Raw genomic sequence first — 21,655 nt, 5'->3', positions numbered from 1 at the left:
GGGCGGGGGTAAAGGACCGCACAAGCGCTGGGAATCCGAGACCAGATCGTTGCCCCCGTGGACTGCCTCGCTAACCGCTCGGTCCCGAGACCGGGTAACAGGCATCGTGAATCTTTACCGCACTCGCTCCGGCTTCGGGACTCCAGTGCGGCCCCCGCCCCCGCGAACAGACCGCAGCTGACCAGCGGCACGTCGGAAGCCGCGGTTTAATCGGGAGGCCGGCGGCTGCACCCCCGCGTTCGATCTGTGTCTGGCTCACTGACGGCCAGGGTTCGGACCCGCACCCGGGCCGAGGAGGAGCCAGTTCCCACGCGTTTGAGGAGTAGCGCAAACAGACGAAGACGCGGCGAAAAGAACTCACGTACTCAGGGCAGGATAAACAATAGGGGCAGAATTTATTACCGACAACATCACAGTAAGTTTGTATTTCCCCCACACCCCCCGCAGGAGTGGCCTACTTTCCAGTGCCTTCATATAATCTCTCTCACACACACCCACCCTTGGCAGTTCACCCACAGCAAGAACAAGCCCATTCGGCGCAGAACGTGTTCCGGAAACTCAGCTCCGTGCACGTGCGCGGACACGCGCGCTTTCCACAGTGGGGGTGGGTGGGGGGACTCGGGCGTTGAAGAGCGTCCCGAGGGGGGTTCACGAGAACTGTCCCGAGCATGAAAGGGGGGGAGAGGGGGTTAACGTGCGAGGAGCATTTGGATGGCCGAGGTCCGTATCCGCTGGGGTTTAGAAGGACTGGGGTGGTGGACAGAAAACTCACGGAAACCTATCGGATATTGCAAGGTCTCGCTGCCATGGAAAGGGAGGATGTTTCCACTGGGGGGGCAGTCTAAGACCAGAGGGCCCAGCCTCAGGTTAGAGGGACGTCCACTTAGAACAGAGATGAGGAGGAATTTCTTCAACCAGACGATGGTGATTCATTGCCACAGATTGAGTCATTGGGATCTTTAAAGCAGAGGTTGATTGGTTCTTGGTTAGTCAGGGTGTCAAAGGTTATGGGGGGGGTTTAGAAAAATGGGGTTGAGAGGGAAAATAAATAAATCAGCCATGATGGAATGGCAGAGCAAGCTCGATGGGCTGAATGGCCTGATTCTGTTTCTATATCTTGTGAACACACACACACACACCCCAGCTTCCTGTCCATCCTGGAGGGAGGGCCAGCCAGCAGACTGCAGAGAGATTATAGAGGGTTAACAGGCCAAGCTGGCTACAGCTGGAGAGAACAAGGCCTGGTATTTGGGAAGGAGGGGGGAGGAAGAGAAAGAGGCTGGAGTAAGGCAGCAACACCCCAACAGTGGCGGTAACATCGGTGAGGTGGGATCATCACACCCCACTGGTAAAGGAATGGACTGCAGTCAGCCCTGGGGGGTGGGGGTGGGGGGGGAGGAGGTGACTTTCTCCCCCACCCACAGTGACAAACCACAAACCAGTGATTTCTTTTAACTCCAAACTTAAACATCTCTGCAGTTGAACTGACAAGAGAAGTTTTAACCCGCCATGTTTTCTAGGCCCCTCTCGATACTGGGGTTAACATTATTCCCATTTCTCACTGCACCCACCTCTGCATCGGATACGGGTTGTCAGGGAAACGGCCTGCGTGTCGAGCCGAAGGAATTTCGCTCCCTGGCACCCCCCCCCCCACCCTAGTGGGTTGGCCGGTGAACCACAGAAGCAACTAATTGCCAAGGTTGGCGTGCCCTCCTGCGCCAGTGGTTGCCTGAAATGGTGGGGTAGGGAGAGAGAGGGGGTAATTGTCCCACAATTCCGATGCTGCCACCCACCCGTTTTCCTTGCACCTCCCTCCCTCCCCACAGGGTAAGCCCCCAGGACGCGAGGGGGACGAGCAAGCTGGTGGGGCAGGGGAGGGGGGGGGAAATCGAAACGGCACACGCCCGGCCTTCACACCACGAGGGAGCGGGTAGGCAAGCAGCCTTGCAGGCCCAGACTGCCACTCAGACACATGGTTCTAGCCCCAGAGAGGCTCTTCCACAGCCGGTCTCCTCCCCCCCCCCCTCAAAAGGTCCCCGATCCCGCGTCCGGTTACAGCAGCAAGCACGCACATTGAAATGCTTCCACAGTTAGGGAGGGTGGGGGCACCATTGGCCAGTGACCTTCACCCCTTCCTCGCCCAGAAATCTACAGCAGATGCCACAGACAGTTGCTTCCAGAGAAGGACGACATATTTATAACACGTTTATATACACATGTATATTATAATATATATATTCATATATAAAATCTTATTTCGACGTAAGCTGATGAGGAATGTTGTTCTCAGCTAGTGCACTGATGGGTAATACTGACCACTGTCCTCGTTCTCCCCCTTCTGCCTCTCCTGCGTGTGGAGGGAGGAGGGGTGGGGAGGTGAGAGTGGAGGGAGGGGGTGGCCGGGGAGGCCTCGGTGACCCATCACAGCAGACTGGTGACGACAGCAGTACAGATCCAAGCACGGGCATTGAGCGTTTTAATTTCAAAACACACGTGGGCTGGGGGGAGGGGGGTGTGGTTTGTAGCTTGTTTGGTGGGCGTGGGGAGCAGAATTCCCTGGAGTGGGAGTCCAGCCATTTACTCAGTCTTCCGCTTTGTGCCGGGCAGTTTCTCCTGGATTCTGTGGGAAAAGGTAAAGAAAGAAAGAAAAAAAAAAATCAGAATCAGGAGGGGAGGAGAGGGTCGGGGGTGAAACGGATGAGGAGAATGCGGCAGGGAAGGGCGCACTGGCTGGATGCCCATGTACCCACAAGTCACAGCCAGGAGGAAGAATTATTCAAATTTCCCTCTGGGTCCTCAATCCCACAGCCCCGTGTCAGTCCCCACACCAAACCCACTGTCCCACTCTCTCCCCACAGTCCTGTGTCAGTCCCCACACTAATTCCACTGTCCCACTCTCTCCCCAGTCCTGTGTCAGTCCCCATACTAATCCCACTGTCCCACTCTCTCCCCACAGCCCCGTGTCAGTCCCCACACCAAACCCACTGTCCCACTCTCTCCCCACAGCCCCGTGTCAGTCCCCACACCAAACCCACTGTCCCACTCTCTCCCCACAGCCCCGTGTCAGTCCCCACACCAAACCCACTGTCCCACTCTCTCCCCACAGCCCCGTGTCAGTCCCCACACCAAACCCACTGTCCCACTCTCTCCCCACAGTCCTGTGTCAGTCACCACACCAAACCCACTGTCCCACTCTCTCCCCACAGTCCTGTGTCAGTCCCCACACTAATCCCACTGTCCCACTCTCTCCCTACAGTCCTGTGTCAGTCCCCACACTAATTCCACACTCTCCCCACAGCCCCGTGTCAGTCCCCACACCAAACCCACTGTCCCACTCTCTCCCCACAGTCCTGTGTCAGTCACCACACCAAACCCACTGTCCCACTCTCTCCCTACAGTCCTGTGTCAGTCCCCACACCAAAGCCACTGTCCCACTCTCTCCCCACAGTCCCGTGTCAGTCCCCACACTAATCCCACTGCCCCACTCTCTCCCTACAGTCCTGTGTCAGTCCCCACACTAATCCCACTGTCCCACTCTCTCCCCACAGTCCTGTGTCAGACCCCACACTAATCCCACTGTCCCACTCTCTCCCCACAGCCCCGTGTCAGTCCCCACACTAATCCCACTGTCCCACTCTCCCCACAGCCCCGTGTCAGTCCCCATACTAATCCCACTGTCCCACTCTCTCCCCACAGCCCCGTGTCAGTCCCCACACCAAACCCACTGTCCCACTCTCTCCCCACAGTCCCGTGTCAGTCCCCACACTAATCCCACTGTCCCACTCTCTCCCCACAGCCCCGTGTCAGTCCCCACACTAATCCCACTGTCCCACTCTCTCCCCACAGTCCTGTGTCAGACCCCACACTAATCCCACTGTCCCACTCTCTCCCCACAGCCCTGTGTCAGTCCCCACACTAATCCCAGCTCCCCTTTAAAGAAGTCGGCCCCCAGGAGGTGAGACAGAGGTTACACTGCCAGGGCTGGCTCGTGCTGGCTTTCGGAACGGCCGCAAGGTCTTACAGTTCGAGGGCGACTCACTTCCCAGTGGCACTGCTGATCTGCTTCTGAACCAGCTGCACGTAGTGGTCGATCTCCGTCTGGAACACAGGGAGGGATCGGAACGGTCAGCGACAAGGGGAAAAATCCCCACCATCTCCCCATCCCTCCCCACTCCACCCACAACAGGCTGCTCTCCTCCGTAACTCCAGGAAGTGCAGAGGTAACAGGGACCCCACAACAGACCCGGGGGGGGGGGGGGGGAGCATTCAGCCCCTCACACCCATTTCTCTACTAGCCCTTGCTGACCACCCCTCCCCCCCCCCCCCCCCCACAATTTCACTCCAGCAACCGGCCTTCCCAAGGACCAGCAGTGCCGCTGGGTAGGCGGGAGACAGCGGGACGCGGGTCGGATGGCTGGCCCTGGGACTCACCTGGTATTTCTTGTAGACAGCGGGAACACTGAACGTCAGCAGGAGAGCTGGGTGAGGCAGAAAGAACAAACCCCGTCAGAAATGGCTGGGGGGGGGGGTGAGGAACGTCAGGTCACACCTCAACCCGTCATCTTCCCCCCCACCAGCCCACACACAGACACAATCACAGTACTGGGGGGGGGGGGGGGAGATGGGAAGCTTTCTGACTGACTTCCTATCACCTCCCAGTGTCTCACTTCATCCCCCCTCTCCCCCACCCACCCAACTTCCCCCTCAGTTGGTCTCACCTATCACCTCCTAGTGTCTCACTTCATCCCCCCTCTCCCCCACCCACCCACCTTTCCCTCACATGGTCTCACCTATCACCTCCCAGTGTCTCACTTCATCCCCCCTCTCCCCCACCCACCCACCTTCCCCCTCACCTGGTTTCACCCATCACCTCCCAGTGTCTCACTTCATTCTCCCTCTCCCCCACCCATCTTCCCCCTCACCTGGTCTCACCTATCACCTCCCAGTGTCTCACTTCATCCCCCCTCTCCCCCACCCACCACCTTTTTCTGGCTTGCCCCTTCCTCTCCAGTCCTGCTTAAGGGTGTTGGCCCGAAACGTCAACCGTTTATTCCCCTCCGCAGATGCTGCCTGACCTGCTGAGTGGAACGCCCTGCCAGGGGAGGTGGTGGAGGCAGATACACTGGAGACATTTAAGAGACTCTTAGATAGGCACATGGAAAACTGGAGGTGAACGTGGAGAGTGAAGGGATCGACTGATCTTGGAGTGGGTTTATACAGCATAAGCACAAGAGAAAATCTGTGGATGCTGGAAATCCAGAGCAACACACATAAAATACTGGAGGAACTCAGCAGGTCAGGCAGCGTCTACAGGGAGAAATAACAAGTTGACATTTCAGGCTGAGAAACCTCATCAGAACTGGAAAGGAAGCGGGGCAGAAGTCCAAATAATTCAGGTGTGGTGGAGGCAGATACACTAAGAGACTTAGATAGACACATAGGTGATAGAAGAATGGAGGGGTATGTAGAGGGAAAGGTTAGATTGATCTTGGAGTGGGTTAAAAAGTTGGTAGAGCTACGGAATCAAGAAGAGTTTGCTCCTTGGCCTTACCCAGGATGAGAAGGGTCAGTCCGTTAAATACCGCGCCGACGTATGTCATTAACCACATCAGAACCGCGAGCTGCAGAGAGAATCGGTCACTGGTTCATTAATGGTTCGCAGTCGGGAGGAACAGAGGGACCTTGGGCTCCACGTCCACAGATCCCTCAAAGTTGGTGCACAAGTTGATCGGGTGGTTATGAAGGCGTTTGGTGTGTTGGCTTTCATTAGTCGGGGGATTGAGTTCAGGAGCCGTGAGGTAATGCTGCAGCTCTATAAAACCCTGGTCAGACCACACTGGGAGTATTGTGTTCAGTTCTGGTCGCCTCACTGCAGGAAGGATACGGAAGCTTTAGAGAGGGTGCAGAGGAGATTCACCAGGATGCTGCCTGGATTAGAGAGCGTGTCTTGTGAGGATGGGTTGGGTGAGCTGGGACTTTTCTCTCTGGAGTGTTCTCTCTGGAGTGGAGGAGGATGAGAGGTGACTTGATAGAGGTGTACAAGATGATAAGAGGCACAGATCGAGTGGACAGCCAGAGACTTTTTCCAGGGCAGAAATGGCTCATACGAGGGGACATTTTTAAGGTGATGGGTTGAAAGTATGGGGGGGGGGGGTGTAAATGTTATAAGAACTACTTATTTATTACAGAGAGAGTGATGGGTGTGTGGAACGGTCTGCCAGGGGTGGGATGGAGGCCCGGACATTTGGGTCTCCTAAGAGTCGCATATGGATGATAGGAAAATGGGGGCTTTGTGGGGGAGAAGGGTCAGATTGACAAGATCTGATCAACTGATCGGATTGATAAACACAGGAGGTTCTGCAGGGCAAGTAGACAGAAAACGTGCAAGGTCCACAACGAGGTAGGTTGTGGGACGGAGAGTCACTCAGCGTGTGAGAGGTCTGTTCAGGAATCTGACAACAGTGGGACAGAGCTGTCTACGACAGCGACAGTACACACTTTCAAACTTCTGCCCGATGGGAGAGGGGAGATGAGAGGACGTTCTGGGGTGGGTGGGGTCTTTACTGGAGGGGAGGCCGGTTCAGCAACTCTCTACGGTTCCCCAAGGCCAGAGCAGTTGCCACCCCAAGCTGTGCTGCATCCGGACAGGATGCTTTCTGTGGTGTGTCGATTGAAACTCGTGACATTTATTGGCGGATGGCAGTAACGTGACCAAATCCATTCGCCTAAAGCTTCCCAACATCTACCACGGAGCCAAGGGACTTAGCCATAGAGATATAACCAAATATTAGTGCGGGTCATCGGGGAGAGGAGATCCCCAATCAAACAACCCTCGCTAAAGGCGCTAGGACATCGAGAGCGTGCAGAGGGATGGGAGTGGTGGGGAAAAGGGAGGCCGGGGGGAGAACAGAACATGAGCCGTCGCAAATGGAAGCGTCCAGCCCCAGCAGGCAGCAGACTGACCTTGAGCGAATCGACCAGATCCTGGACCAGGAAGAGCTGCACCAGGTACTTCAGAGCCTGGTTCATGTGCACCAGGGTGGTGTCGCAGTACTTGCGGAATGTGTCCGGCGACATGGTGACGTCCTGCTCCAAGTAGGCTCTGCAGGGAGGGGGGAAGAGATCAGGAGGTGGTTCCCAGCCACAGAATGGGGCAGCTTCTGGAAAACAGAGACCCCCCCCCCCCACCCCCCAAACCCCGGGTCAGCGCTTCGCAAGGCAGCGGGGACGGGCCAGGAGCTGACGTTGTGGGAAAGACTTTCAATGATCCGTTTCGGTTTGCCTCAGGAAAGAGGGACAAGAGAGACGAGAAGCATTAATCGGCATAAGCTGACAGGCCCAAATGAAGTTGAAAGTAAAAGATAAATCTTGTATTTCCACAGGTACTTCAAAACATGTAGTGAATACCAGGAAAGATTCTAGCATGGACAGGGCAGTGGCTGATTGGCAGGAGGCAAAGGCTGGGAATAAGGGGAGCCTTGTCTGGTTGGCTGCCGGTGACGAGTGGTGTCCGACAGGGGTTCGTGTGGGACCCATTCTTTTTACGCCGTACTTCAATGATTCGGATGATGGAGTTGATGGAATTGTTGCCAAGTCTGCAGACGACATGAAGATAGGTGGGGAGGCAGGTAGTTTTGAGGAAGCAGGGAGTTTGCAAAAGGACTAGGACAGATTGGGAGGATGTGCAAAGAATTGGCAGATGAAATACAGTGTTGGGAAGTGTCTGGTCATGCACTTTGGTAGGAGAAATGAAAGGGTTGAATATTTTCTAAATGGAGAGAAAATATAGAAATCTGATGTGCAAAGGGACTTGAGAGTCCTTGTGCAGGATTCCCTAAGGGTTAATTTGCAGGTTGAGTCTGTGGTGAGGAAGACAAATGCAATGTTGGGATTCATTTCAAGAGGACTAGAATACAAAAGCAAAGGTGTAATGTTAAGTCTTTATAAAGCACTGGTGAGGCCTCACTTGGAGTATTGTGAGCAGGGTTGGGCCCCTGATCTTAGTAAGGATGTGCTGACACTGGAGAGGGTTCAAAGGAGATTCACAAAAATGATTCCAGGATTGAATGGCTCGTCATACAAAGAGCGTGTGATGGCTCTGGGCCTGTATTCACTGGAATTCAGAACAATGAGGGGTGGGGGGAAACTCATTGAAACCTATTGAATGGTCAAAGGCCTTGATAGAGTGGATGTGGAGAGGATGTTTCCTATAGTGGGGCGGTCTAGGACCAGAGGGCACAGATAGAGTGGATGTGGAGAGGATGTTTCCTGTAGTGAGAGAGTCTAGGACCAGAGGGCACAGATAGAGTGGATGTGGATAGGATGTTTCCTATAGTGGGGGAGTCTAGAACCAGAGGACACAGATAGAGTGGATGTGGAGAGGATGTTTCCTACAGTGGGGGAGTCTAGGACCAGAGGATACAGATAGAGTGGATGTGGAGAGGATGTTTCCTGTAGTGAGAGAGTCGAGGACCAGAGGACACAGATAGAGTGGATGTGGAGAGGATGTTTCCTATAGTGGGGGAGTCTAGGACCAGAGGACACAGACTCAGAATAGAGAGACGTCCTTTTAGAACGGAGATGAGGAGGAATTTCTTTAGCCAGAGAGTGGTGAATCTGTGGAATTCACTGCAACAGGCGACTGGGGAGGCCAAGTTGTTGGGTATATTTAAAGCGGAGGTTGACAGGTTCTTGATTAGTCATGAAGGGACACGGGGAGAAGGCAGGAGAGTGGGGCTGAGAGGGAAATGGATCAGCCATGATGAAATGACAGAGCAGTCTCGATGGGCCAAATGGCCCAATTCTGCTCTTGTATCGTATGGTTCTATCCGTCTTTGTGACTGTGGCACCTGCAGGAAATCCACGCGGTGACGGGAGGCTGGGGGGGGGGGGCGGGGGCGGTGGGGACGGGACAATGTAGAAACCCCTCGCAGACAGCGGCAGGAACTGAAACCCACTCTCGGAGCTGTGGCCGTAAAGTGTTACGCTAGCCAGAACCACGTCGCCCTGCGCAAGCAGAAATCCGGAAACATCCGCTCCCAGGGAGCCTCCGTTGCCAGGGCGCGGCCTCAGCTGAACACCCTCCATGAGGTGTAGGAAAGAGGAAGATCAGATTTCTGAGGGTGGAATCCGGAACATAGAAGGGAACAGCACAGGAACAGGCCATTCGGCCCACAATGTTGTGCTGACCCGGCTGAAAATCAAATCAAAAATACCCAGACACTAATCCCTTCTACCTACACCATGTCCACATCCCTCCATCTTCCTCACATCCACGTGCCTATCAAATGTCTCTTAAAAACCTCTAATGTAATGGAGGGATATGGACGCTGTGTAAGTAAGAGGGGTTAGTGTTTGAGTGGGGTGTATGGGGTGTCAGGGAGGGGTAGCACCTCCGGTGGGGGAACGTGTCACGTCCTTTTCAAGGCGGTTAGCCCACCTTTGGTCCCCACCTGGCACTCAGCTCTCCCCTGTGGCTCCCCGGAGCTGTTTGCATGTGACAGCGGCCACACCCCGGGCAACGGCTTCGACAAGCCGGCTAAACCAGGTGGGGGTAGCCGACGGGTCTCAAACCCTCGGTGAGATAGGGAGTTGTCTATCCCAGCATGTGAAGACAGACTCTGGTGGATTGAGCGGACGAGACCAATGGAAGGTCCAACAGTCAAGAAGGCGGTTTCTGCAAGCGTCGTGGAACGTGTAGAGCAGGACAAGACACAGAAGACATCCTGGTCATCCACTGCGCCTAGTCCCATCTCCAGCCATCTCGACTCTGTCTTGCCACTGGATCCAGATGGGAATTGGGAAGAGAGAGTGAGGCTGACACTGCGCAACTCTCCCTCACTTAAATCCAAATCACGGGCTAGTCTCGACACCATCATAAGCCGGCCGGCGGCGCAGTAACATCAGCACCGGACTCCGGGAGCGAAGGTTCCCGAGTTCGAACCCAGTCGAGCCGCTCCCGGGCACGCTACCCATCCGTGCCGGGTTGAGTGTCGAGCTCGCAACTCAACTCGTAATTTAAAAAAAAAGTACTAATGGTGTCGAGGTCTTCATCGATGACAATGGACGAACCCTACTGTTTGGGTGTTTTTGATTTGCTTTTTAGCCGGTTCAGCACAACATTGTGGGCCGAATGGCCTTCCTGTGCTGTTCTGTCCTATGTTCTATGAAATGTGCCTCAAATAACCATTGACAACCCAGTCCAGCTCCTGGCCTTCACGGGTGGCTTAGCTACCAAGCCCGGCGGAACAGCGGGTTACTGACTCCGTAAAAACAGTTGCTTCGGGCTCGTCAGCCGCGGTCGGCGGCTCATCCAGGAGAAGGAAAACTCCGATCTCAAACCTCCGCTGCCTTGTGGCTATACCCACCCACGGGGAAGGCTTTGGGAGTGAACCCCGAGGGAAAAATCCGGAGCTGGGGTCCCTAAGACAGTCCTACGTTGAGTTCAATGCCGATGGGCAACTCCTGCGACACTGCCGGTGCCAAACTGTGTCGGTCTCTGCCGTTCCTTTGCATTCATCAGCTGTGAGCCTGCTCCCCATATCGTCCTGTCCTGGCTCACATTTCAACACGGCGAGGGTGTAACATCCATGCTCGACCCTGACCGGTGGAGAGCCTCGGTAAACCACTGAAGGCACAGCCTCAGAATGGAGGGGCGTCCCTTTGGAACGGAGGCGAGGAGGGATTGCTTTAGCCAGAGGGTGGTGAATCTGCGGAATTCATTGCCATACTTGGCTGTCATTGATGTGTTTAACGCAGAGGCCGATGGATTCTTGATAATGGGGTTGAGAGGGATAATAAATCAGCCATGAAGGAACGTCGGATCAGACTGGATCCTGTTCCCCTGGCCTGTGGTCCGGGGTCACTCCAATCAGCGGACAATCCAGAGGGGTTGGGGGGGGGGGGAGAAAAAAAATCAGAGGGGGAACTGTTTCCCCACGTAAAGTGGGTGGGGTTTAGGAAGAGGCTTTCTAACAGAGTGGGGCAGGGAGATCCAATCGGACCCTCCATAAAGGGGATGGGATAAATCCCAGAAGGAATGGATGTTCTTCAGTGTAGAAGAACGGGAGAACCCATGAAATGTTACAGAGTTCTCTTGGGTCGTCGTGGCCGGGGGTGGTGATGGAGATAAGCTCCCACTACCTATAAAGTGCTCCAAATGGCGTGCAGCCCTGACAGCCCGGGCCAACCAGGTCCAACTCTTGCCCTTCATAGGTGGATTAGTTACTAGGCCCGGCGGAACTGTTTCTACTGGCAGGAGAAGAGGCAAAGGTGGACCACTGGGGCCTCAAAACCAGCTGCTTCAGGCAGGTGGGGCTCGTCAGCCTTGGAGAAGGAAAATTCTGATTTTAAACCTCCGCTGCCTTGTGGCCATACCCACCCATGGGAAAGGCTTTGGGAGTAAACCCCGAGGAAGAAATCCGGAGCCGGGGTCCCTAAGGCAGTTTGATGTTGTTTACAACTTCACCCTGGCAACCTCTGCGATGACACTGGTGCCAAGCTGTATCGTCGCTTGCCCATCCCTCAGATACGTCAGTGACGTGGAGAGGGGGAAACCACTGCATGGGCAAGAGCCGGTTCTTCAAATCTTCCCGCCCTGGCTTGCATCCTGGAGAGGACACCTTTCGACGCCCTGACTAATCAAGAACCTGTCAACCTCTGTTTTAAGGATACCCAGTGGCTCCACAGCCACCCGTGGCCACCAGTTCCACAGATTCACCACTCTCTGGCTGCAGAAATTCATCACCTCCATTCTAAATGTACACCCCTCTATTCTGAGGCTGTGCCTTCTGGTTCCAGACTCTCCCAGTACCGACATCCTCTCCACATCCACCCTATCTAGACCTTTCAATATTCAGTAGGTTTCGATAAGATTCTGCACCCCCCCCACCCCCCCATTCTTCTAAACTCCGGTAACAACAGACCCAAACGCTCCTCATACGTTAACCCTCTCATTCCTGTGAATCTCCTCTGGACCCTCTCCGAAGGCAGGCCATCTCTTCTTCGATGAGGGCCCCCCCAAAACTGCTCACGATCCTCCCAAGTGCTAACAACCGCCGCCCGAATCTCTCCAGCCCCACCCTCCCTCCCTTCCTCGAAAACAGCGACTCCACCGCCCTGCGCGCCCCCCCACCCCTACCTGAAAGGGTTTCCCTCGTTGGTCTTCTGCACGGCCTGGATGACCGACTTGTAGACGCGGTAGCTGATGGTGACAGCGAGGAGAGCGAGCACGAGGTAGGCCAGCACGCTGACCACGCTGAAGACCGCCAGCGACACCAGGAGGGTCAGTGCCGAGCCGAACACCAGGCCCGTCTTCTTGGGGTCGGTCCAGTAGATCAGATCCTTCACTGCAGACGAAGGGGACAAACTTAAGTTAAATCCGTTTATTGTACGCAAGACGCAATGAAAATTTCAAACCGATCAGATCATTACACAGTGCACTGAGGTACGGCAAGGTTAAAGAGTAACAGAAAGCAGAATAAAGTGTCACAGCAACAGAGAAAGCACAGTGCAGGCAGCAAGTTCAACACACGCACACACACACACACACACACACACACACGCACGCGCACACACACGCAAAATGTTGGAGGAACTCCAGAACGTTCTGCCCTTGTCTCTGGAGTCCTGCTCTGTAGCTTCTGCCTACACGCAGATGGGAAGAGGACGACCTGATGGTCAGATTTCCCGAAATGCGGCTTTTGACAAACTTGTATAGAAGCGCAGTGGAGAGAACGTTCACTGGTTGCATTAGCGCCTGGTCTGGAAACACCAGTGCCCTCGAACGGAAAATCCTACCAGAAAGTAGTGGACACGGCCCAGTCCCTCACGGGTAAAGCCCTCCCCACCATTGAGCACGTCTACGTGAAACATTGTCGCAGGAAAGCAGCATCAGGGACCCCCACCACCCAGGACATGCTCTCTTCTCGCTGCTACCATCAGGAAGGAGGTCCAGGAGCCTCAGGACCCACACCACCAGTTTCAGGAACAGTTATTAACCTTCAGCCATCAGGTTCCTGAACCAGAGGGGGCAACTTCACTCACCCGACACTGAACTGTTCCCACATCCTCTGGACTCACTTTCGAGGACTCTTCATCGTCGCTTGTTCTCGATATTTTTATCGTTTATTTATTTTTTTCTTCTTTCTTCTCGTATTTGCACAGGTTGTTGCCTCTTGTACGCCGTCTGTCTGGTCCTTCATTGATTCTGTTATTCTATGCATTTACTGTGTCTGCCCGCAAGGAAATGAATCTCACGGTTGTACACGGTGACACACATGCACTTGGATTCGTGCGAGTTACATTTGCGTCAGTTCCAAGCTGAACCTCTCCCACAAAAGACTCTGTGCTGGAGGAACCCGGGCATCATTCACGGTGGAGACGTTTTCAAATCAGCAGCAGCCACCGCCAAACTGGAAGCAGGCGGTTCGCCCTTCGGCTCGCGACCCTTCATCAGGATGGGACGGGGAAAATGGCGTGGCGAGACAGGCTGAGTGATCCCGTCACAGCCACCTTCCCCCTCAATGTCCGTGCGAGGCCAAGGAATCGGGACTCCGGGAAGGAGAAGTTGAGTGAACACCCGCCAGCCCTCAGTTGAGGGGTCGGTGGCGGAAAAGGGTGAGCTGTTTCAAACAGCGATGCCCGTAAGAGATGGCATCCATCATCACAAAGGACCCTTACCACCCAGGACACCATCAGAGAGGGGGCACAGGAGCCCGAAGAGACAGACTCAGTGTTTCAGGAGCCCTCCGCAGTCCGATTTCTGATCCATTTTGCTATTTGTGCACTCAATTTTTAGAGACATTTCTTATTTTTAAATTTACCTTTTACCTATTGCCTCTTACCGCCGCCACGAAAACAACAAATTTCATGACATGCCAGTGATTATTCATGACATGCCCCTTGGAGGGTCAGACACCCTGAGCCAATAGGCTGGTCCTGGACTTATTTCATAATTTACTGGCATAATTTACATATTACTATTTAACTGTTTATGGTTCTATTACTATTTAATTATTTATGGTGCAACTGTAATGAAAACCAATTTCCCCCGGGATCAATAAAGTATGACTATGACTATTATAAACCTGATTCTGATATAAAGTTTAAAAAAAGAGCTGCAGGGAAGAGGTCTGAGGGGAGCTGGCAGGTGACAGATGGGTGGATCGAGTTGAGAACCTTCTCCATTTGGTCAGTCACAGGTAACAAAATGCTGGAGGAACTCAGTAGGTCCATGGAGGGGAATAAACAGTCGACGTTTTGAGCCAAGATCTATCATCAGGACTTTTGGGGGGGGGGGGGGGGGCGGAGAAGCCAGAATAAATAGGTGTGGGGGGGGGGGGGGGAAGGAGAGGAGTATTTCAGTCCTGTTCTCCCAATCTATAAACGTGGTACAAAAGGACACTGGGTGCTCAGAATGAGCACGATGGACCGAACGGCCTCTCTCAGTGCTCCACGGAGCCAAGACTCTCTTTATTTTAATCAGGAACTGCCCCCCCCCCACAGGGGGACAGAGGAGGAGGAGGGTGGAGATGCTTCAGGCCCAGACCCTTCATTCCCAGTCACCCCCTCCACGGATGCTGCCTGACCCACCGAGTCACTTGGCGCAGCTATCCCAGTATCTAACTCCACCTTGATGGAGCAGACCCAATGGGCTGAATGGGCTAATGTTCACCCCGACAGGTCTCACGGAAACTTCGCCGCGGACGGACCCAAGCCGGGCCGCGTATGGTGGAGGGTTGGACCTGGAGCTGGCAGCCCTGTCTCATGAAAAAACCCAGAATGACAGGGACGCCAACAGAAGCTCACGAGGCCTCCTCCCGGGGAGAGGAAGGACCCTGAAGGCGGCCTGGAAGACCGGCCCAGGACAGGGCACTCTGACGAGCTGCTCTCAGTGGCCTGAGCCCCAGCAGGGACGAGGGGCTTAAGCAGATTTTCAGTATCAGCAATTTCCTGCCTTTCCTCCCAGAACACGCCGGGGGGCAGGGGGGGGCAGGCTTTTCAGAGGCACATGTGACTGCAGATACTGGAATCCGGAGCAAAGATAACACATACACTGCTCACCCTGAGGTTCCCAGCTTGTCCAGGGAAAGAGGTCGAAGGAGGGTCTGAGTGAGAGAGCACGAGAGCGACTCCAGAATTCAAAATATTAAAGCAAATTCACCATCAAACGCAAACACAAGGAAATCTGCAGATGCTGGAATTTCAAGCAACACACATCAAAGTTGCTGGTGAACGCAGCAGGCTGGGCAGCATCTCCAGGAAGAGGTACAGTCGACGTTTTGGGCCGAGACCCTTCGCCAGGACCATCAAACTAGCTAGATGTCACCATATACAGCCCTGGGATTTTTCCTTGCAGGCATCACAGGGAAACAATGAAGTACAACAGAATTTGTGAGAAAAGAAAACTACACACAAAGACCGACAACAATGGGGAAAAAGATGACAAGACATGCAAACGCGAGTTGTAAGGAGTCCGTAGGTTGTGGAATCAGTTCGCTGTTGGGATGAGAAGTTATCCACGTCAGTTCAGGAGCCTCACGGTTGAAGCAGGCATCCCACCTCTCTCGGAAGTTCCGGGAGTCTCCTGCATATTAATAGTGCTACCTCCCTGAAATGAGTGTTTGCAGGGTGGGATGACTGTTGAAGGGTAATAACTGTTCCTGAATCTGATGATGTGGGATTAAAGCTCCTGTACCTCCTTCCAGCATGAAGAGAGTATGGCTTGGATGCTGGGTGTCCTTGATGAAGAATGCTGCTCTCCTGCAACAGTGCTCCTTGCGGCGAACGAGGGCAAATCTACAAGGTTGCATAAAACCCCATCTGGTTCACCATGGCCCTCCCTGACCCATGGAGCATTTGCAATTTAAAGACCCAGCAAACCCCAGTTCAGCTATCAGCAATTAAAGATGGGCAATAAATGCCAGTGACGCTCAAAACCCGTGCTAAGTAACAAAAATAATAAAAATTTCTGAGAGGTCAAAGATCAAACCGGAAAGACAAGCTGAGACAGCTCTCCTGCACGCAGTCCAAGCCTGGTAACTTTAAGACCGGCCTTACCGGACGAATCTCAGGGTAGTGTCAAGTGACCTACACGTACCTTAATCATAAATTTACTTTGACCAAGCAAAGACGGGCAATCTATCAATATGCCAAAGCTGGCAAACTGCAAGTAAAATAAATAAGACTGAGAACGCGAGTTGTAAAGGGTCCTTGAAAATGGGTCTGTAGGTCGTGGAATCAATTCAGAGTAGATTTGAGTGAAGTTACCTGCACTGGTTGAGGAGTAATAACTGTTCCTGAACCTGGTGGTGTGGGTCCTGAGGCTCCTGTACCTCCTGCCTGATGGTTGAGGGGTAATAACTGTTCCTGAACCTGGTGGTGTGGGTCCTGAGGTTCCTGTACCTCCTGCCTGATGGTTGAGGGGTAATAACTGTTCCTGAACCTGGTGGAGTGGGTCCTGAGGTTCCTGTACCTCCTTCCTGATGGTCGAGGGGTAATAACTGTTCCTGAACCCGGTGGTGTGGGTCCTGAGGTTCCTGTACCTCATTCCCGATGGCAGCAGTGAGAAGAGAGCATGACCTGGGTGGTGGGGCCCAATGATCGATGCTGCTTTCCTGGGGCAGCGCTCCGCGGTGGGAAATCTACTCAGGGATCAGCGCAGTTCGCGGACATGGGAAGCGCCCACGTGGAGGTTGTGGCAGGGTAAGGTTTGAGACGATGCCCACTCAAGGACGGTTTACAGATCGTGGGCAGACAGTCCGGGGCAGGAGAGATCTTTGCAGAGCGTAACTTCCCTTTGTACAGCAGGGGACCGGAGACAGACAACGATGCAAAGGAAGGATTCCAGGCTGACATTACTATTGGATGGTTACTTTAATACTGAAATATTACTGGCCTTTAGCGTGTCAATTCTATCGGCTGCTAACACCTGTATTACTGTAGTGATTGATTATGTAAATAAAGAATTTGACCTTTACACATGGTTGACAATTGATGGAGCAACACCTCATACTCCACCTGAGTAGCCTCCAACCTGATTTCTCTGACGATGATTTCTCCTCCTTCCCCTCTCTCTTTCTCGTCCATTCTGATTCCTCTCTCACCCCTCTTCTCCTCACCTACCCATCATCTCCTCTGATGGCCCTCCTCCTTCCCTTTCTCCCCTGGTCCTCTCTCCTCTCCTGTCAGATTCCTTCTTCTTCATCCCTTCACCTCTTCCACCTATCATCTCAAGCTCCTTACTTCATTCCCCCCTCACCTGGTTTCACCTATCACCTCCCAGTGTCTCACTTTATCCCCCATCCACCCACCTGGTCTCACCTGTCACCTGCCAGTGTCTCACTTCATCCCCCCCCTCTCCCCCACCCACCCACCTTCCTCCTCACCTGGTCTCACCCATCACCTCCCAGTGTCTCACTTCATCCCCCCTCTCCCTCACCCACCCACCTTCCCCTTCACCTGGTCTCACCCATCACCTCCCAGTGTCTCACTTCTTCCCCCCTCTCCCCCACCCACCCACCTTCCCCCTCAGCTGGTCTCACCCATCACCTCCCAGTGTCTCACTTCATCCCCCCTCACCCCCACCCACCCACCTTCCCCCTCACCTGGTCTCACCCATCACCTCCCAGTGTCTCACTTCATCCCCCCCTCTCCCCCACCCACCCACCACCTTATTCTGGCTTGTGCCCCCTTCCTTTCCAGTCCTGATGAAGGGTCTCAGCCCGAAACTTTGACTGTTTCACATGCTGACTGACCTGCTGAGTTTCTCCAGCACTGTGTTCAAAGTAAATTAATCAAAATACATGTCTCACCACATACAACCCAGAGATTCATTTTCTTGTGGGCACTCACAGTAAATCCAGGAACCACACTAGAATCAATGAGAAACCGCCCCCGGGAGGACCAACGAACAACCACTGTGCTAAACAGCAAATGCATAGGGAAAAATAACAACCCCCCCGTGCTGGGGACATGGTCGGAAAACGCCGAGCACAATCTACAACTGAACTGGCAGGCAGTACACGATCAGGGTTTTGGGGGGGGGGGGGGAAGAATTCACAATAACGCCCTTTAACACCCCCCCGACAACTGACGGAGACGCAGCGACCAAGTTGAACACAGGGCGAGCACTGGATTTTTTTTTTAAAAGAATGATCTAATAGTAGTTTGTGGTTCCGTTGATATGTTGGGCCCAGGAACACAGGTGGCATACCAGTGGCTACACTTTGTCAGAGTTCAAGGAGATTTGGTTCGTCACCAAAGACTCCGGCAAATTTTTAAAAAAATTTAAAACAGATGTATTGTGCAAAAAGTCTTAGTCACATAGCTAGGGTGCAGGGCGCTGAATGTTGGCTAAAATAGGAAGGTAATTGGGAAACAGAAATAAGATTATTTGTTAGTTTAGTAGTATTGTCCGTTTGGTAACTGGATGGACAATTTACAGAACTGTGCACAAGTCTTTTGTTTTCAACAGTACACAGACAGCATTCTGACTGTAGGTCAGGGTGGAATGCAGGGCGCGCTGATGGGAGCGAGGAGGTTCCGCGCGTCGCCGAGCGACTCCAGCGAGTTTCCACCCGTGTCTGGCGGAGGGCATTCTCTGACCGGGTCGCATCACCGCCAGGCACGGAGGAGGGGCCGCTGCGCGGGGTCAGAGAGGAGAGCAGCGGGGGAGGGGGGGGGGTCACAGACGCAGGCGGCCCCCGTCGCCGGCTCGGCTCTCCCCTCACGTCTTCAAAAAGGACGCGCCATCCCGCGCCCATCGTCAGCAGCCCGAAGGCAACATCGTAGGAGCAGTCTCTTCCTCTCCGCCATCAGACCTGCCAAGCCAACTCGTAGGTCTTTGGAACGAGGAGTGCTCAAAGTAAATCCCACAACACACGTCAGTGATAATGAACCCAATTCTGAGGAGGATACCACCCAACGAGAAGGGAGCCTTCCCACGATAGCAGCTACGGTATCTCTCACCTCCTGTCCACAGCAGTCAATATGGCCCCATTCCAGTCCTCCACCCTTCCATCTGCCCATTACCACTGGGTCCTCTCCTCACCATCGAGGCCATCCTCGAAGGGCAATGCCTCCAGGCGGTGTCCATCACTGAGGCCCCCATCACCCAGGACGTGCCCTCCTCTCACTGTTACCATCAGGGAGGAGGTACAGGAGCCTGAAGGCATGCACTCGACGATTCAGGAACCAACACCTCCTTTGCACTAGTTCTGTGTTATGGCTTAAATAAATTACTTTGGCTTGTGACTGTACGGCTGCAAAACAAACTTCATGACAGATGTCGGTTATAACAAACTTGTTTCTGCTCCCATCTGCCCCCCTCTCCTCCTGCATGCCGTTGAATGCTTCACCTTCATCTCTGATCAGATCTCACCATCTGCAGCCCTCTGTCATGACCCCCACTTTCCCCTCCTCCGTCTGCCCATCACTCCCCCTCACCTGGATCCCCCCGTCACCTCCCAGTCTCTGTCACTATTCTCACTCTCCCCCCCTCCGTCTGTCCATCACTCCCCCTCACCTGGATCCCCCCATCACCTCCCAGTCTCTGTCACTATTCCCAATCTTCCCTCCTCCGTCTGCCCATCACTCCCCCTCACCTGATCCACCCATCAGCTCCCAGTCTCTGTCACTATTCCCACTCTCCTCTCCTTCGTCTGTCCATCACTCCCCCTCACCTGGATCCCCCCGTCACCTCCCAGTCTCTGTCACTATTCCCACTATCCCCTCCTCCGTCTGCCCATCACTCCTCCCTCACCTGACCCACCCGTCACCTCCCAGTCTCTGTCACTATTCCCACTCTCCCCCCCTCCGTCTGTCCATCGCTCCCCCTCACCTGGATCCCCCCGTCACCTCCCAGTCTCTGTCACTATTCCCACTCTCCCCCCCTCCGTCTGTCCATCACTCCCCCTCACCTGGATCCCCCCGTCACCTCCCAGTCTCTGTCACTATTCCCACTCTCCCCTCCTCCGTCTGTCCATCACTCCCCCTCACCTGATCCACCCGTCACCTCCCAGTCTGTCACTATTCCCACTCTCCCCTCCTCCGTCTGTCCATCACTCCCCCTCACCTGATCCACCCGTCACCTCCCAGTCTCTGTCACTATTCCCATTCTCCCCTCCTCCGTCTGCCAGCTCTTTCCTCGCCCCTTAGGGACCATCTCCCTTCTTTCATACTTCAGTCTGGGTTAAGGGCCTTGGCTTGAAATGCTGCCTGTCCATCTCCTTCCACAGATGCTGTCTGACTCGCTGAGTTCTTCCAGCACCTTTGTTTGTTGCCACAGACCTCTAAACGTTTCCCACACTGTGCAGTTACTTAAATCAGGAGCCAGATTCAACTCATCCGAGTTAAAAGATGTCAGTTCTCTGATAAAGGATTAACCCCTTCTGAACTAAAAGGGGCCCATTGCCTGGGAGAGAAAGGGGAGAACTTGGTCCTTCATTGGCCACTTCAAGGACTGAATAGTTCAGTATCCAAAACAAAGATCAGCTTTAATTGTCTCTTTTACATACCATAAAAAGCCTTGTTTACATCAAATCAAACAACCGTGTTGATGTAAGGTTAAAGACCATCGAAAACCTCCAGCACAATTACCTAGGGCGACTCACAGTCCTCTATTTATCTAAGCTCCAGCAGTGTCTCTTAAAAGACCCTGTCGTACCCACCTCCACCACCGTCACCGGCAGCCCATTCCACGCACCCACCACTCTCTGCGTCAAAAAAACACTTAACCCTGACATCTCCTCTGTACCTAGTTCCAAGTACCTTAAAACTGTGCGCTCTCATTCTAGCCATTTCAGCCCTGGGAAAAAGCCTCTGACTATCCACACGATCAATGCCTCTCATCATCTTATACACCTCTATCAGGTCACCTCTCATCCTCCGTCGCTCCAAGGAGAAAAGGCCGAGTTCACTCAACCTATTCTCATAAGGCATGCTCCCCAATCCAGGCAACATCCTTGTAAATTTCCTCTGCACCCTTTCTATGGTTTCCACATCCTTCCTGTAGTGAGGTGACCAGAACTCACTACTCCAAGTACACAGGCACAGTACTCCAAGTGGGGTCTGACCAGGTCCTATATAGCTGCAACATTACCTCTTGGCTCCTAAACTCAACCCTACGGTTGATGACGGCCAGCGCACCATATCATCTTTAACTGTCGCCTGTACACGGATACATGGGGTGAAATGTGGTGTTTGTGTTAGTGACCACGCTCCGAGGATGTGCTGGGGGGGGGGCAGAAGGGAGCCCACAGGCGCTAACACAGCGTGCCTGCGACCCCCAGCAGGAGGACACCAGACAACGATGCAAGCAGCATTAACGACGGAACAAAACCAGCCCCTTTCCCACCCTGTCTCTGTCTCTCTCTCTCTCTCTCTCTCTCTCTCTCTCTCTCACACACCCCTCCAAGCCCAGAGCCGGTGGCCTCCTGTCCTCAGTCACCAAGCTTCTGGCACCAACACTGCGTTCCCACAACACAGTAACCCTCATCCATGCGTGTCTACGGACTGCGGCGGGCAACCCATGAGGTCGCGGGTGGAACGTACAAACCTCCTTCACAGTTAGCGGCAGGATCGAACGCCGACCCGCGATCACTGGCACCATTACAACATCACACCGGCCGCTAAGCTCCCACTGGCTGAGCCCTTC

General features: G+C 53.8%; 1 protein-coding gene across 3 annotated transcripts in view; it reads right to left on the bottom strand.

The window, feature by feature from the left end:
• Nucleotides 1–376: 376 nt before the first annotated feature.
• The window catches only part of LOC140189320 (reticulon-3-like), a 53,039-nt gene continuing 31,760 nt past the window's right edge, over nucleotides 377–21,655 (bottom strand). For 2 of the 3 annotated variants that reach the window (XM_072246028.1, XM_072246030.1), the window contains 6 exons: nucleotides 12,140–12,347; nucleotides 6,964–7,102; nucleotides 5,552–5,621; nucleotides 4,432–4,478; nucleotides 4,040–4,098; nucleotides 377–2,620 (listed from right to left, as the gene is read on the bottom strand). In XM_072246028.1, coding sequence (XP_072102129.1) covers nucleotides 2,578–2,620; nucleotides 4,040–4,098; nucleotides 4,432–4,478; nucleotides 5,552–5,621; nucleotides 6,964–7,102; nucleotides 12,140–12,347 — 566 coding nt within the window. In that variant the 3' untranslated portion in view covers nucleotides 377–2,577. The remainder of the gene's footprint in view (nucleotides 2,621–4,039; nucleotides 4,099–4,431; nucleotides 4,479–5,551; nucleotides 5,622–6,963; nucleotides 7,103–12,139; nucleotides 12,348–21,655) is intronic. The other variant, XM_072246029.1, reaches the window with a different exon arrangement.

This window comes from Mobula birostris, chromosome 28 (assembly GCF_030028105.1).
Source record: "Mobula birostris isolate sMobBir1 chromosome 28, sMobBir1.hap1, whole genome shotgun sequence".
Lineage (NCBI taxonomy): Eukaryota > Metazoa > Chordata > Chondrichthyes > Myliobatiformes > Myliobatidae > Mobula > Mobula birostris.
This window is presented reverse-complemented; position numbering and strand designations above follow the sequence as displayed.